Source organism: Anolis sagrei, chromosome 1 (assembly GCF_037176765.1).
Source record: "Anolis sagrei isolate rAnoSag1 chromosome 1, rAnoSag1.mat, whole genome shotgun sequence".
NCBI classification, from domain to species: domain Eukaryota; kingdom Metazoa; phylum Chordata; class Lepidosauria; order Squamata; family Dactyloidae; genus Anolis; species Anolis sagrei.
The window spans coordinates 228,276,485-228,288,862 of NC_090021.1; the positions used below are offsets into that span (position 1 = coordinate 228,276,485).

At 42.9% G+C, this 12,378-nt stretch overlaps 1 protein-coding gene across 13 annotated transcripts in view; it reads right to left on the reverse strand.

Annotated features, from left to right (window-relative positions):
- Nucleotides 1–12,378, reverse strand: part of TNS1 (tensin 1) — a 354,414-nt gene that overhangs the window by 224,596 nt on the left and 117,440 nt on the right. For 11 of the 13 annotated variants that reach the window (XM_060773722.2, XM_060773736.2, XM_060773781.2 and 8 more), the window contains one exon: nucleotides 6,469–6,506. The exons of 1 other annotated variant lie outside the window; for it this stretch is intronic. In XM_060773722.2, coding sequence (XP_060629705.2) covers nucleotides 6,469–6,506 — 38 coding nt within the window. Of the gene's footprint in view, nucleotides 1–6,468; nucleotides 6,507–6,803; nucleotides 7,136–12,378 lie in introns of those variants that run through there. One more of the 13 variants, XM_060773798.2, reaches the window with a different exon arrangement.

The following is a 12,378-nucleotide window of genomic DNA, read 5'->3' on the forward strand; positions in this document are numbered from 1 at the left end:
AGAGGAGTGATAATCATCCTTGTGGTGACAGCAATGCAGATTGTAACCCTTACACGTCAAAACAATCCCATAAATAGGACAATGAATTGATTCACCTCAACATTTCTAATCTTGTGCATACTGAAATATCAGCATGCTTTCCAAGTTCTCCTCACTGCCCATTTTACAATAAATACACACACACACACAGAGTGACACACCTCTAAATGTTCCAGCCCACCATGATGATTCAATTGTTACAATTGGGACTAACAACTGGATTTAAGTTGTAATAATGTAAATGGATTTTAGAAGCTATTGAGCATGCCCAGCTGCCCTTATACTCTTTTGGAGAGACAATTTTTTTTCTATTTTCAGCATACCACAAGGGTCCCTAAGCATGTATGTGCCTCCTTCTTGTTTCTCATGAGTCTGTTCTGAATATTCCTCAGTCACCCAATTTGCAATTAGAGTGAGATATGGTGGTGGTGGCGGCGGTGGCAGTGATGAGCCTCATTCTTGGATAAAAGACAAAACCTAAGTAAACTGGAGATCCAGTGTGATGTTGTGGTCTGAGTGTTGGATTAGGATTCTGGATACCAAGGTTCAAATTCCTGGAAATCCATGGGGTGACCTTGGGCAAGGCACATTCTCTCAGCTTCAGAAGAAAGCAATAGCAAATGTCATCTGAACAAATCTTTACCAAAAAAAATCATGGCAGATTTTGCCTTAAGGTCACCATAAATCAAAAATAACTTGAAAGTGGAAGGAAGGAAGGAAGGAAGGAAGGAAGGAAGGAAGGAAGGAAGGAAGGAAGGAAGGAAGATAATATACTTTTGTGCTGAACTCTTAATGATAAACCTGTACTCAGTTCAACATGAAACTCTTTGTAAATAAGGCATTGCTGTTGTTGTGTTTCTTCAAGTCATTCCATTTCAACATGAGGAAGAACTTCCTGACTGTGAGAGCCGTTCAGCAGTGGAACTCTCTGCCCCGGAGTGTGATGGAGGCTCCTTCTTTGGAAGCTTTTAAACAGAGGCTGGATGGCCATCTGTCGGTGGTGCTTTGAATGCAATTTTCCTGCTTCTTGGCAGGGGGTTGGACTGGATGACCCATGAGGTCTCTTCCAACTCTATGATTCTATGATTTCAACGTATGGCAACCTTACAGAGTTTTCTTGGCAATTTCTTTTCAGAATAGGTTTGCCAATGCCTTCCTCTGCGTGAATGTGACTTGCCCAAGTTCCCCCAGCGGGCATGATCAAGCAGGAGTTCAAATCCTGTTCTCCAGAGTCATGATCCAATACTCAAACGACTATACAATACTGGTTTTCACTATGAAAATGACAAAAGAGAAAGACAAATAACAGCTCGAAGCATCCTTGAAAAACCATCACAAATCTTCACAATCCACTTGGTACCTCTGATACTACCCCTGCCCCTCCCTAATATCAGATGAGGTAGATTTTTATTCAACCTATGGTATAGGAAGAAAGGTTTATCACCTCATAACCTGCCACAGAGCCGGAACTTTAACAGGGCCCCAGCAGCTGGTGTTTATAGGTGTATGTATGCGTTTTTTTAAAAGATACTCATAATTTCAAGACACATGTTTAACATCACAGCCATCTGGACCCAAAGTTTAGCACTTTTTAAAAAATGAGACACTAATTTTCATACTGACAGATTAATACATCTCATGATTTGTTTCTAGAGACAAGAGTGTACAAGTTCCTAACACAACCTATGAAATGCAAACAATAAGATAGCACAGTGCCCTTCTCTAGTCCAGAACTCCACGTACTCTCCGACCTACTATTGGGAGTTTATAGTCATGCAGCAGCAGGAGAAGCTGCCTACTCTCCCCCACTGAAATCTTCGGACCCACACCACAAATATTTCCATTGTGGATTTTAGCTGTTTCTATTGTTATTTTTAAAAAAAATCTCCAAAATCGCAATTCCTGGGTACATGATTTACCACTCAATATTCTTGCATTAGAGTAAGTGTGGCATAGAGATTTGAGTACTGGACTATAATCAGACTTCATATACTTGTTTCTCTGTGGAAAACCACTGTGTGAGAAGAAAAGGCAGTCTCAGTGAACTAGGGGCAGGGGATTGTCAAATTAGCTATTTGAAGACAGCTCTGAGTGCCTTTGAGGCTGAAGAGTGTGGAATAAATACTTTTAAAAAAATAAAAATATGTAATTAAAAGTATTATGTGGGAAATACCTACTATATACTAAATCCATTTATTGTCTAATCCCTAATTCCAAATGTGGAAGAATTCTGTCCTATTTGCTGGCCACGATAAAAATATTTTATACATCACAGCTAACCAATTAAAAAAACATGACTCTTGTGGGCACAGACAATATGCAACTTCTGATGAGAAAAACTTGCTGTGTTATGTCTGAGAGGTCTTCACATACATTACTTCTTCTCCCTTATTAAGAATATTATATCATCATGTATCACTGGCTTAGATTGATGCCTTGTGAGTACCAAGAAAGGAAGACCCATCCAATGAATTGCTGAATGATGAGTAAACATGTAAAGATCCCAGTCAGAACTAAAAGAATATTTAACCCTTAATGTCCCCATTTTGCTGAAAGACAACTCACTTGCTTGATCTACACTGCCATATAATGCAGTTTGAACTGAATTATATGACAGTGTAAACCCTGGCACATGGCAATGGAGCAGGGGGGGCAGGGCGGGGACAAGTGAGACCTTAATGAGTTGATTGGAATTTCTGAAAGCATAACTTAAATTCATTATAAAACTAAACTTACTTTGTCTTTTCACATGATCTAACATTTTATACATTATCAGTTGATTTAATTGTAAAATAGGATTTTTTTTCAGCATTAATGTCATAAAAGTAATACTCAAAGAGGAGTTTGATTGTTGTCATGTGACTTTAAGTCAATTCTGATTTATGGTGATCTTACATTTTTCTATTGCAGGGCTTTCTTAGCAAGATTTATTAGAAGGATGGAGGTTGCCTTTGCCTTCCCCTGAGAGTGAGAGACTATGATTTGTCCAATGTCACCTCACTGGGTTTTTATGGTCAAATGAGGCTTCCTACCCTGGTCTCCAGAATCATTATCAAATCACTACTCTACATTGTCTGCCTGAGCTTGTATACCTGTGAATATTTACACAATGGCTCAGGTTACCTTTTTTTTCAGTTCAGTGAATTTTATGTTAAAACGCTGGAAACAGAGCAATGCTAGTTTGAAACTTAAGAGGGGTCATGCATTATTTTGCATTACTCATAACAGCAGCTTGTTAATTTTCCTTGTACCAGGCAACCTGCCTATGATTCTCAACTGTCTACAACCTATCAATTATTCTTACCTCCACTTTATGCTAGCACAGATAGCACCACTAGTCCATCAGGCTGATACATGACCATACTCCATCACAGCATTGGCTTCTTCTGAGAATCTGATTGTGCTTTTGGTTTCACACTTTTATCTCATGCCATTGGCCTTGATTTGATTTTCTCAAGCATTACCTCTTTCCTGCATCTATCAATGATTTCTCTGATTTTCCCACTGACCACATCCCAAACTTCAGCTTGCCTTCACCTGCATCCTAGTGCTAATCTACACAAATTACTTGTGCTCTCATTTCTTCTGTAGGGTCTCCCACATCTCTATCCACTAGCCATTTTATATAAAGCATACAAACAAAGCCATAAAAGCTGTACAAGATTCTACAGAATACCCAGATCCTCTTTTCTACTGAACATTAGAACTAAGCCCTCTAGAGTCCTTCCATCTGCAAAGGAAATTGGAGTTCAGAAACATTGTTTGGTGATGATACCCACACCAAAGGCATTAGGGATAGAAAGAAGGTAGATCTTCATCATCTCTGAGAATCATACATGCTGATGGAAAGGCAAATGGAAGACCCGAATATCTGGAAATCAATTTTCTGTTCACCCTAGTACACACATCATGGAGTCAATGAAAAATTTTCCAACAATAGTCTTATCTACTTTCAGAGTAGAAAAAGGGAGCACTGCCTTTTCCAAAAGTACATTATCTTTTCCACAAAAAAAGAAGAAGAACAGAAAGAAGGTTCAGAAAAAAGGTGAATAATGATTAACACAAGTTGTATGAGATATAGATGTGACCAGAAATAGAGAAAGGAAATAAAAGGATTTCTGGATAGCAGAGCCTAGAAGTAAAGTGTTCAGACATATCCAGCATATGATATGGGGCAGCATGCTGTTCTTCTGCCCCTTTTATATTCTGTGGAGATAGACATGGACATAGCACACAAAGTACAGTGCCCATATGTAGGCCAAAATAACACAACCAGGAACTGTGTCATTTTGGGCTAAATGTATAGATGCAACTTAGATGCATGTGGATAGCAGTGATGAGGACAAACAATGGAAATAGAAATAGAAAGGTGTAGTATCATATTATTATTAGTATTATATAGTATTACATTATAATATTATCATGTCTTCACCTGGCTCAGGAGCAGAGAGAAGGCCTGGCAAAGTTATCAAACTATATGATATAGTTATGTAAAATACCAGGAGTAGGGGGCATGTTACCTGTCACAATTATCAATCTCCATGTTTTAATATTATTGATTGAAACCAGCTCAAACTAAGCAAATAAAAGGTTGGCAGTAAAGGTTTAATCTCCTTTCATGAAAAGACACAGTGGGGGTATAGCCAATCAGAACCCAGCTGTGTGTGTCAGAAAATTTGATGTTCAACTGGTGGGAGAAGATCTAACACCTTATTCTGTCACGATCATCAATTCAGCTTAAGGTTGGACTGCTGTGCCCCAGAACTGGTCCAAGGCTACCTGGGGCAATGGATATAATGACCTTCCCTACTCTGCTCAGAAATCAAGTGGGATGAAGGAGGGATCTTATTATAACATTTGCAAGGTAATACATCTCTCTGCCATATCTGTAGGCAATGCGTTAGATTCAGGAGTCAAGAACTATTTGGCACACACAACTCTGTACTTCTGAGGGCCCTTCCACACAGCCATATAACCCAGAATATCAAAGCAGAAAATTCCACAATATCTGCATTGAATTTGGTTATCTGAGTCCACACTGCCATATATTCCAGTTCAAAGCAGATAATGTGGGATTTTATTCAGCTGTGTGGAAGGGGCCGGAGACAAGGCAATGCTTCCCTCTACCCAACAGTAGGGCTGGTCCACTGTCATCTTTGAAAATGGCAACATGAAACCTTCAGTTTGGCTTAACTCTGGCATATTGAATGAATTGGCATCACTAGCTTGTGAACGGCTGTCTTCTCAACGGTTATATAATCCCCTGTATCTAGCCCAGGCCTGGGCAAACTTGGGCCCTCCAGGTGTTTTGGACTTCAACTCCCACCATTCCTAACAGCTTCAGGCCCTTTCCTTTTCCACCTCAACTGCTTAAGCTGAGCAGTTGAGGGGAGAAAGGAAGGGGCCTGGGGCTGTTAGGAATGGTGGGAGTTGAAGTCCAAAACACCTGGAGGGCCCAAGTTTGCCCAGGCCTGGGTTAGCCTGTCAAGTGGGAATAATACTGAAGGGGAACCATAAGGACCAGAACTTGAAGGGCAAAGCACTAAGAACTTTGGAAAACTGAATAGATTTTGATCTAGCAACAGAACACTAGGAGGGATTTTTCTCCTGCAACTCAGTTGGTGAGCAAAAGACATCCCTAAGCGATCCAAAGGTTATATGACCTCCTAACATGCATGAGCAAGGGCAGAATAATTCTCAAGCGGCTGCATTTATTTTATAGCCTTGCTTACGGATGAAGAGAGATTGCTCACCTTGAAAGCCTTGGCAAACTGTTTCCTGCTAGCTAGCTAATACAACAGTCTGGAGGGAAGGAGAAAGAGAGAGGGAGAGGGGGAGAGAAGGAAGAAAGCAAAGAAAGAAAGAAAGAAAGAAAGAAAGAAAAAGAGCCCAAGGCAAACCGCCATAACGCTGCCTGGGAAGGATTTTTTTCAACAAAAAAAAAAGGTTTTGTTGCAGTGTCTTAAAATTACATATCAAGCTAGGCCCAGCGTTCTCCTTGCAAGCAACTCAGGAGGTAGTTTGTAGTCAGAGTGCAGGGATTTGGTGGGAACCTGGCATATTTCACCTTAGTTCTAATCATTTGGCAGCTTTATCAAGGAAACACAAAGTCCAGGGAGGAAGGATGGAGGGCCCTTCCACACAGCCCTATATCCCAGAATATCAAGGCAGAAAATCCCACAAGATCTGAGTGTGGACTTAGATAACCCAGTTCAAAGCAGATCTTGTGGGATTTTCTGCCTTGATATTCTGGGATCTAGGGCTGTGTAGAAGGGCCCGGAGAGGCACAGGAGCTCCCCGAGATCTTCACCCCAAGGACTTTCAAAGAAGACCCACATCAGACAGAAGGAAGGCAGGAAGGAAGGAAGGCTCCCAACCCGACCGCAATGTTGTTGTAAGACAATAAGAATGGGAACAAGCCGCTCTTACCTTGGCTTCACATTTCTTGTGACAGGAGAGCTTGCAACCTGTAGGAGGCACAGAAAGGAAGAAGGGAGAGGGTGGGGTGGGTTTGGAGGGGTGGGTAAGGGCGAAAAGAAGAGGGACATTAAAAACTCTTGCCTTCCAACGTGAAACATTCAAGAAAAAAACGAAGAGAAGAGAAAGGGGCCTCACCCAAAGGAAAAGAGAGGGAGGGGAGGAGGGGGAGTTGAAACGGAAGCAGAGCAAGAACGAACAGACGAGCAAATCCCCCCTCCCAACCAAAAGAGAAAGAGAGGAAGAAAAACAGTATTTAAAGAAAGGGAAAAACTAAACCACGTTACCAGGAAGAAAAGAGGACTTATTTCCAGATTTTTTGAGCCGACTCCTGCAAGAGAAGGGGGACGAGGGTGGGAGCTACACACTCCACGCACAGGAGGGAGGGCTGGGCTGTTTTGGGGGGAGAGAGAGAGAGAGAAAGAGAGCGAGCGAGCGAGCGATCCCTTCTTGCACGCTGGCGCCTCGCCAACGAGAGCCCGGGCAGCAGCAGCAGCAGCAGCACAGGTAGAGCAGCGCGCGCCCGCCCGCCCGCTCCAGTCCCGGGGATAATACTAAGCACATTGTTTGGGAGCTGCCTGCCAGCCCCCTGCGCTGTCAGAGGCTGCCCTGGGGCTCCGCATTTTTCCCCTCTTTCCACACACATCCACACGCCCCCACCCTCCCTCCCTCCCTCCCTTTCATGACTACACTTTACACACACACACATGCACACGCACAACTGGGCCCAGCCCTCCCTCGCTTTTGGGGAGTCATGTTTCTAAGTCGTTAACTCCAGCAAGAATGTTGAAAATGTACAGGCTGGGCTCCCCTCCTCCTCCTCCTCCTCCTCGGGAGGGAGGGAGAGAGAGAGGGAGGGAGGCAGCATCACTTTAGGGTTGTATGGATTTGGAACAGGACCAAGGGAAGGGGGAAAGAAAGAGAGAGAGAAAGAAAGGAGGGGGTTGTCCCTCTCTTCCTTCTCAACATCCCTCCCCAAAAAATAAAACACCCCACACATCTAGGTTATGAAACAAAAGGATGAGCCAGCTCGGCCCAGTTTTCTTCCCTCACCTGGCTTTGTTTTGTTCAGAAACTCTTGCTTCAAACTGTCACCGAGCAACCAGGCGCCCAAGTTATTCATGATCTTTCATTATGCTCTTCCTTTTGCCTGCCCCCAAAATGGGCCTTTTCATAAGTGAACCTAGTACTGGGATCTTGTGAGTTTTCTAGGCTGCATGGCCATGTTCCAGAAGCATTCTCTCTAGACCATGGCCATACAGCCCAAAAAAACCTACAACAAACCAGTGATTCCGGCCATGAAAGCCTTCAACAATACATTCTCTCCTGACATTTCGCCTGCATCTATGGCAGGCGTCCGCAGAGGTTGTGAGGTCTATGTATTGTCGAAGGCTTTCATGGCTGGAATCACTGGGTTGTTGTAGGTTTTACAAGCTATATGGCCATGTTCTAGAGGCATTCTCTCCTGACGTTTCGCCTGCACCTATGGCAAGCATCCTCACAGTGTGATGTCTCTACTCTTCACTATTTTATTAAGATTGGCCATTGCTCTCCTCCCAAGAAGTAAATGTCTTCTGATTTCCTGGCTGCAATCTGCGTCTGCAGGAATATTCGCTTCTAGAAATAGAAAGTCTGTCACTGCCTCCATGTTTTCTCCCTCTATTTGCCAGTTATCCATCAGTCTGGCTGCCATAATCAAACCCCATTTTCCAACAGACCTCACAACTGGGTTGTTGTAGGTTTTTCGAGCTATATGGCCATGTTCTAGAGGCATTCTCTCCTGATGTTCGCCTGCATCTATGGCAAGCATCCTCAGAGGCTGTGAGGTCCTGGTGGTAGGTAGGTGACTGTGGAGCCCTGCCTCACAACCTGGCAATGAAGATCCGCATAGTCAAAGCAATTGTATTCCCTGTAGTAACCTATGGATGCTAGAGCAGGGCCATAAGGAAAGCTGAGCGAAGGAAGATAGATGCTTTTGAATTGCGGTGTTGGAGGAAAGTTCGGAGAGTGCCTTGGACCACAAGAAGATCCAATCAGTCCATACTTCAGGAAATAAAGCCTGACTACTCACTGGAGGAAAAGATATTAGAGGCAAAAATTAAGTACTTTGGCCACATAATGAGAAGACAGGAAAGCTTGGAGAAGACAATGATGTTGGGGAAAATGGAAGAAAAAAGGAAGAGGGGCCAACCAAGAGCAATATGGATGGATGGCATCCTTGAAATGACTGGCTTGATCTTTAAGGAGCTGGGGATGGTGACAGCTGACAGGGAGCTCTGGCATGGGCTGGTCCATGAGGTCACGAAAAGCGGAAGCAACTGAACGAAAAACAACAATAACTGTGGCATGTCCAGGGTGGGAGAAAGAACTCTTGTCTGTTTGAGGTAAGTTTGACTGTTTCACAGATATATAAACCCCATTTTCCTAGTTTCCAACAGACCTCACAACCTCTGAGGATGCCTGCCATAGATGCAGGTGAAACATCAGGAAAGAATGCTTCTGGAACATGGCCATACAGCCCAGGGCACTTACAACAATCCAGTGATTCCAGTCATGAAAGCCTTTGACAATACATTGAATCTGGTACTGTAAAACCTTATTGTTTCTATCTTAATAAAGAAAAGGTTAGCCATGACATTAAGTCTAGTTGTGTCCAACTCTGGGGGGCAGTTCTCATCTCCATTTCTAATATGAAGAGCCAGCATTGTCCATAAACACTTCCAAGGTCATGTGGCTGGCATGACTGTATAGAGCACCGTTAACTTCCCATAGAAGCAGTACCTATTGATCTACTCACCATTTGCATGTTTTCGAACTGGTAGGTCAACAGAAGCTGGGCCTAAGAGTGGGAGCTCACCCCACTCCCCAGATTCGAAACACCAACCTTTTGGTCAGCAAGTTCAACAGCTCAATGGTTTATGGATGAAAAAAGTGAGGATGAAGTGCAAAGGCTCCTGAATTAAATCAGCCACTAGATAGCCCAGTGTTTTCACAGACTCGGTTGGGTGCGACCTTAAGGGTCTTCTAGTCCAAAGCCCTGCCAAAGTAGGAATCCATAACCAAAGCACTCCAAGAACTGGCCATCTACCTTTTATTTCAAAACTTCCCATTAATGAGATTTCAGCACCTTCCAGGGCTGTCTGAACAGCTGAACAGCTCTTGTCATCAGGGAATGCTTCTGAATATTTGATCAAAATTTCCTTTCTTGTTCTTTGAAGCCAATTGTTTGTGTCTTATCCTTTGAAGCAGCAAAAAACGAATTTGTCCTATCATTCACAGGGCTTGTTGTTGTAGTAGTGGTGATGTGCCTTCCTATTGCAACCTGGAGGAAAATCTATCACAGAGATCAATGTGTTGTCGAAGGCTTTCATGGCCGCAATCACTGGGTTGCTGTGAGTTTTCCAGGCTATATGGCCAAGTTTAGAGGCATTGTCTCCTGACATTTCACCACATCTATGGCAGGCATTCCCAGAGATTTTCTGAGAATGCCTGCCATAGATGTGGGCAAAACATTAGGAGATAATGTTTCTGGAACATGGCCATACAGCCCAGAAAACTTACAGCAACGATCACAGAGCTGTTCAGCTGTGGAATATACTGCCTCAGAGCATGGTGAAGTTTCCTCCTCTGGATTCTCGAGGTTTTTAAGCAGAGGCTGCATAGCCATCTCTCAGAGATGCTTTGAGAGTGTGTTCCTGAATGGTGGGCTAAACCTTTTTATTCAGGCAGGCTTTTAAAGAAGAATGTTTTAAGATCAAATCAGGGAGTGTTTTGACTATGTTTTTAATCCATTTTTATGGATTTTAACTGTGAATTTTTAAATATAATTGATATTTAATTCTGTTTTAATTACAAAATTACTGTCTGTCAGCTGCAAAAGGACATGCTGCTCAAATCTGCACGCATTATTCGCCGATACATCACACAATCCTAGACACTTGGGGAGGGTCCAATGTGTAATCCAATAGAAAACCCAGCACAGTGATCTTGTTTGCTGTGTACTAATTTTGTTGTACTTCAAATAATAATAATAATAATAATAATAATAATAATAATAATAATAATAATAGGATGGGATGGCCCTTGGGGTCTCTTCCAACTCTGTGATTCTATGATTCTAAGTTTTCTTGGCAAGATTGTTTAAAAGATATTTGCCATTGCCTTCTTCTGAGAGTTAGAGAGTGTGCCTTGCCCAAGAGAAGGATTTTTGTGGTGGAGTGTGGATTTGAACCTTGGTTTCCCAAAGTCATAGTCCAATATTCAAACTATTACACCATGCTGACTCCCTTTCTCCGGGGATCCACTTCATATAAGTAAAGCGATTCCAATATCACCCTCAATCTTCTCTTCTCAGCCAAACATGCCCAGCTCCCTCTTCTTCTGACAGGGCTTGATTGTGTCACCCTCCTCTTGGCATATTTCAGTTTGTCCCTGTCATTCACAAACTGTAGTGTCCAGGCACATTAGTCTACGTGAGATCTAACCAGGGCAGATTACAGTGGCATGATGACTACCCTTGATCTGGATACATTGCTTCCACTGCCATGGAGCCCTGGCATATCATATCAATCCATAAAGAAAATCAGCCATTGTAACCCTTATATCAGTGAAGGAGAATTTAAAGATGACTTTTCCCCCCTTGACAACATCCAGAATCCCTGCACAGCTAAAAAGACTCTTCTGAGAAGTAATAGACCCATCTGGTTATCCAGTAATTGAAAGTGGCCCAGAGCAAGTGGGGTAAAGGAGAGATCCCTGAAAAGCGGGTGGAGGCATCTTTTGCAAGTTCCCAATAATGGAAGTTGCCCATACCAAATCTTCACACACTCCCTCTGTCTTTTCAGCCTACTGCATTCATGATGAAAACCTACCCTTCAGAAGAGGCTCTGGGGGCTGTCTGCAGACGAAAGGGGAACCAAGCTTTATCCCACCAACCCATGAGGGGAGAACCCCAGTTTTCAAAGCTGGATGGCAAAAGATCAAAGAGGGGTTACATGGAAGTGCTCCAAGGGTGAAATCTGGAGCATGCCCTATCAAAGTAAACAAGTATTTTGCACAATCACTTCCTTGGAATCTACATGGGAACTGTTGCCCACTCAGAGAACATTAGCAATGCATGAAAGAGAAGGACTTTGTCCCAAACATTGGTGCTATTTCTGGACATTGTGATAGGAAGATTTTTTCCTATTCCTTTGATCAAAAACATGGGGAAAGCGAGCCACAATGCAACATTTTCTATTTATCTTTTCTTCATTCACATTAGAGCACTCCCCAACTGAAAGTTGACGCTGGTTACATTTTAACTAACAAACTGGCACAGCTTCTTAACTATAAAGAAATGCTCAGACTTTCTGGTCAGGTGAGCACAGGCTCTGGGAAAGTTACTTTCTTAGACCACAGTTTACAGAATCTCCCAGTCACATGGAAAGTGGCCATAAGACGGTAGACTGCTTGAGGGTTGTAGTCAAACACTTTCCTATATGGCTGAGAAACATCATCATCACAGCACAAATCCATCTTTCTGACATTTTCAAAGCATGTTGGGCAGACTTTGCGATTGCTGAATATCCAGGCAGACCCAGAGTTACAGACATTGACTTGCAAACTACTATTAGTTAAGAACAGGGGTGAAACACACTTAAAAATGAACCTGTTCCAACTTACATACAAATTCAACTTAAGAACAAATCTACATATACAGGATGGGGGATGCCTGGCTCTTCAGTAGGACGTGTAAAAAAGATCTTGGAGTTCTCATGGACAGGAAGTTAGACATGAGCCAACAATGTGATGCGGCAGATAAAAAAGGCAATGGGATTTTGGCCTGCTAAATAGGAGTCTAGTGTCTAGATCCAGGGAAGC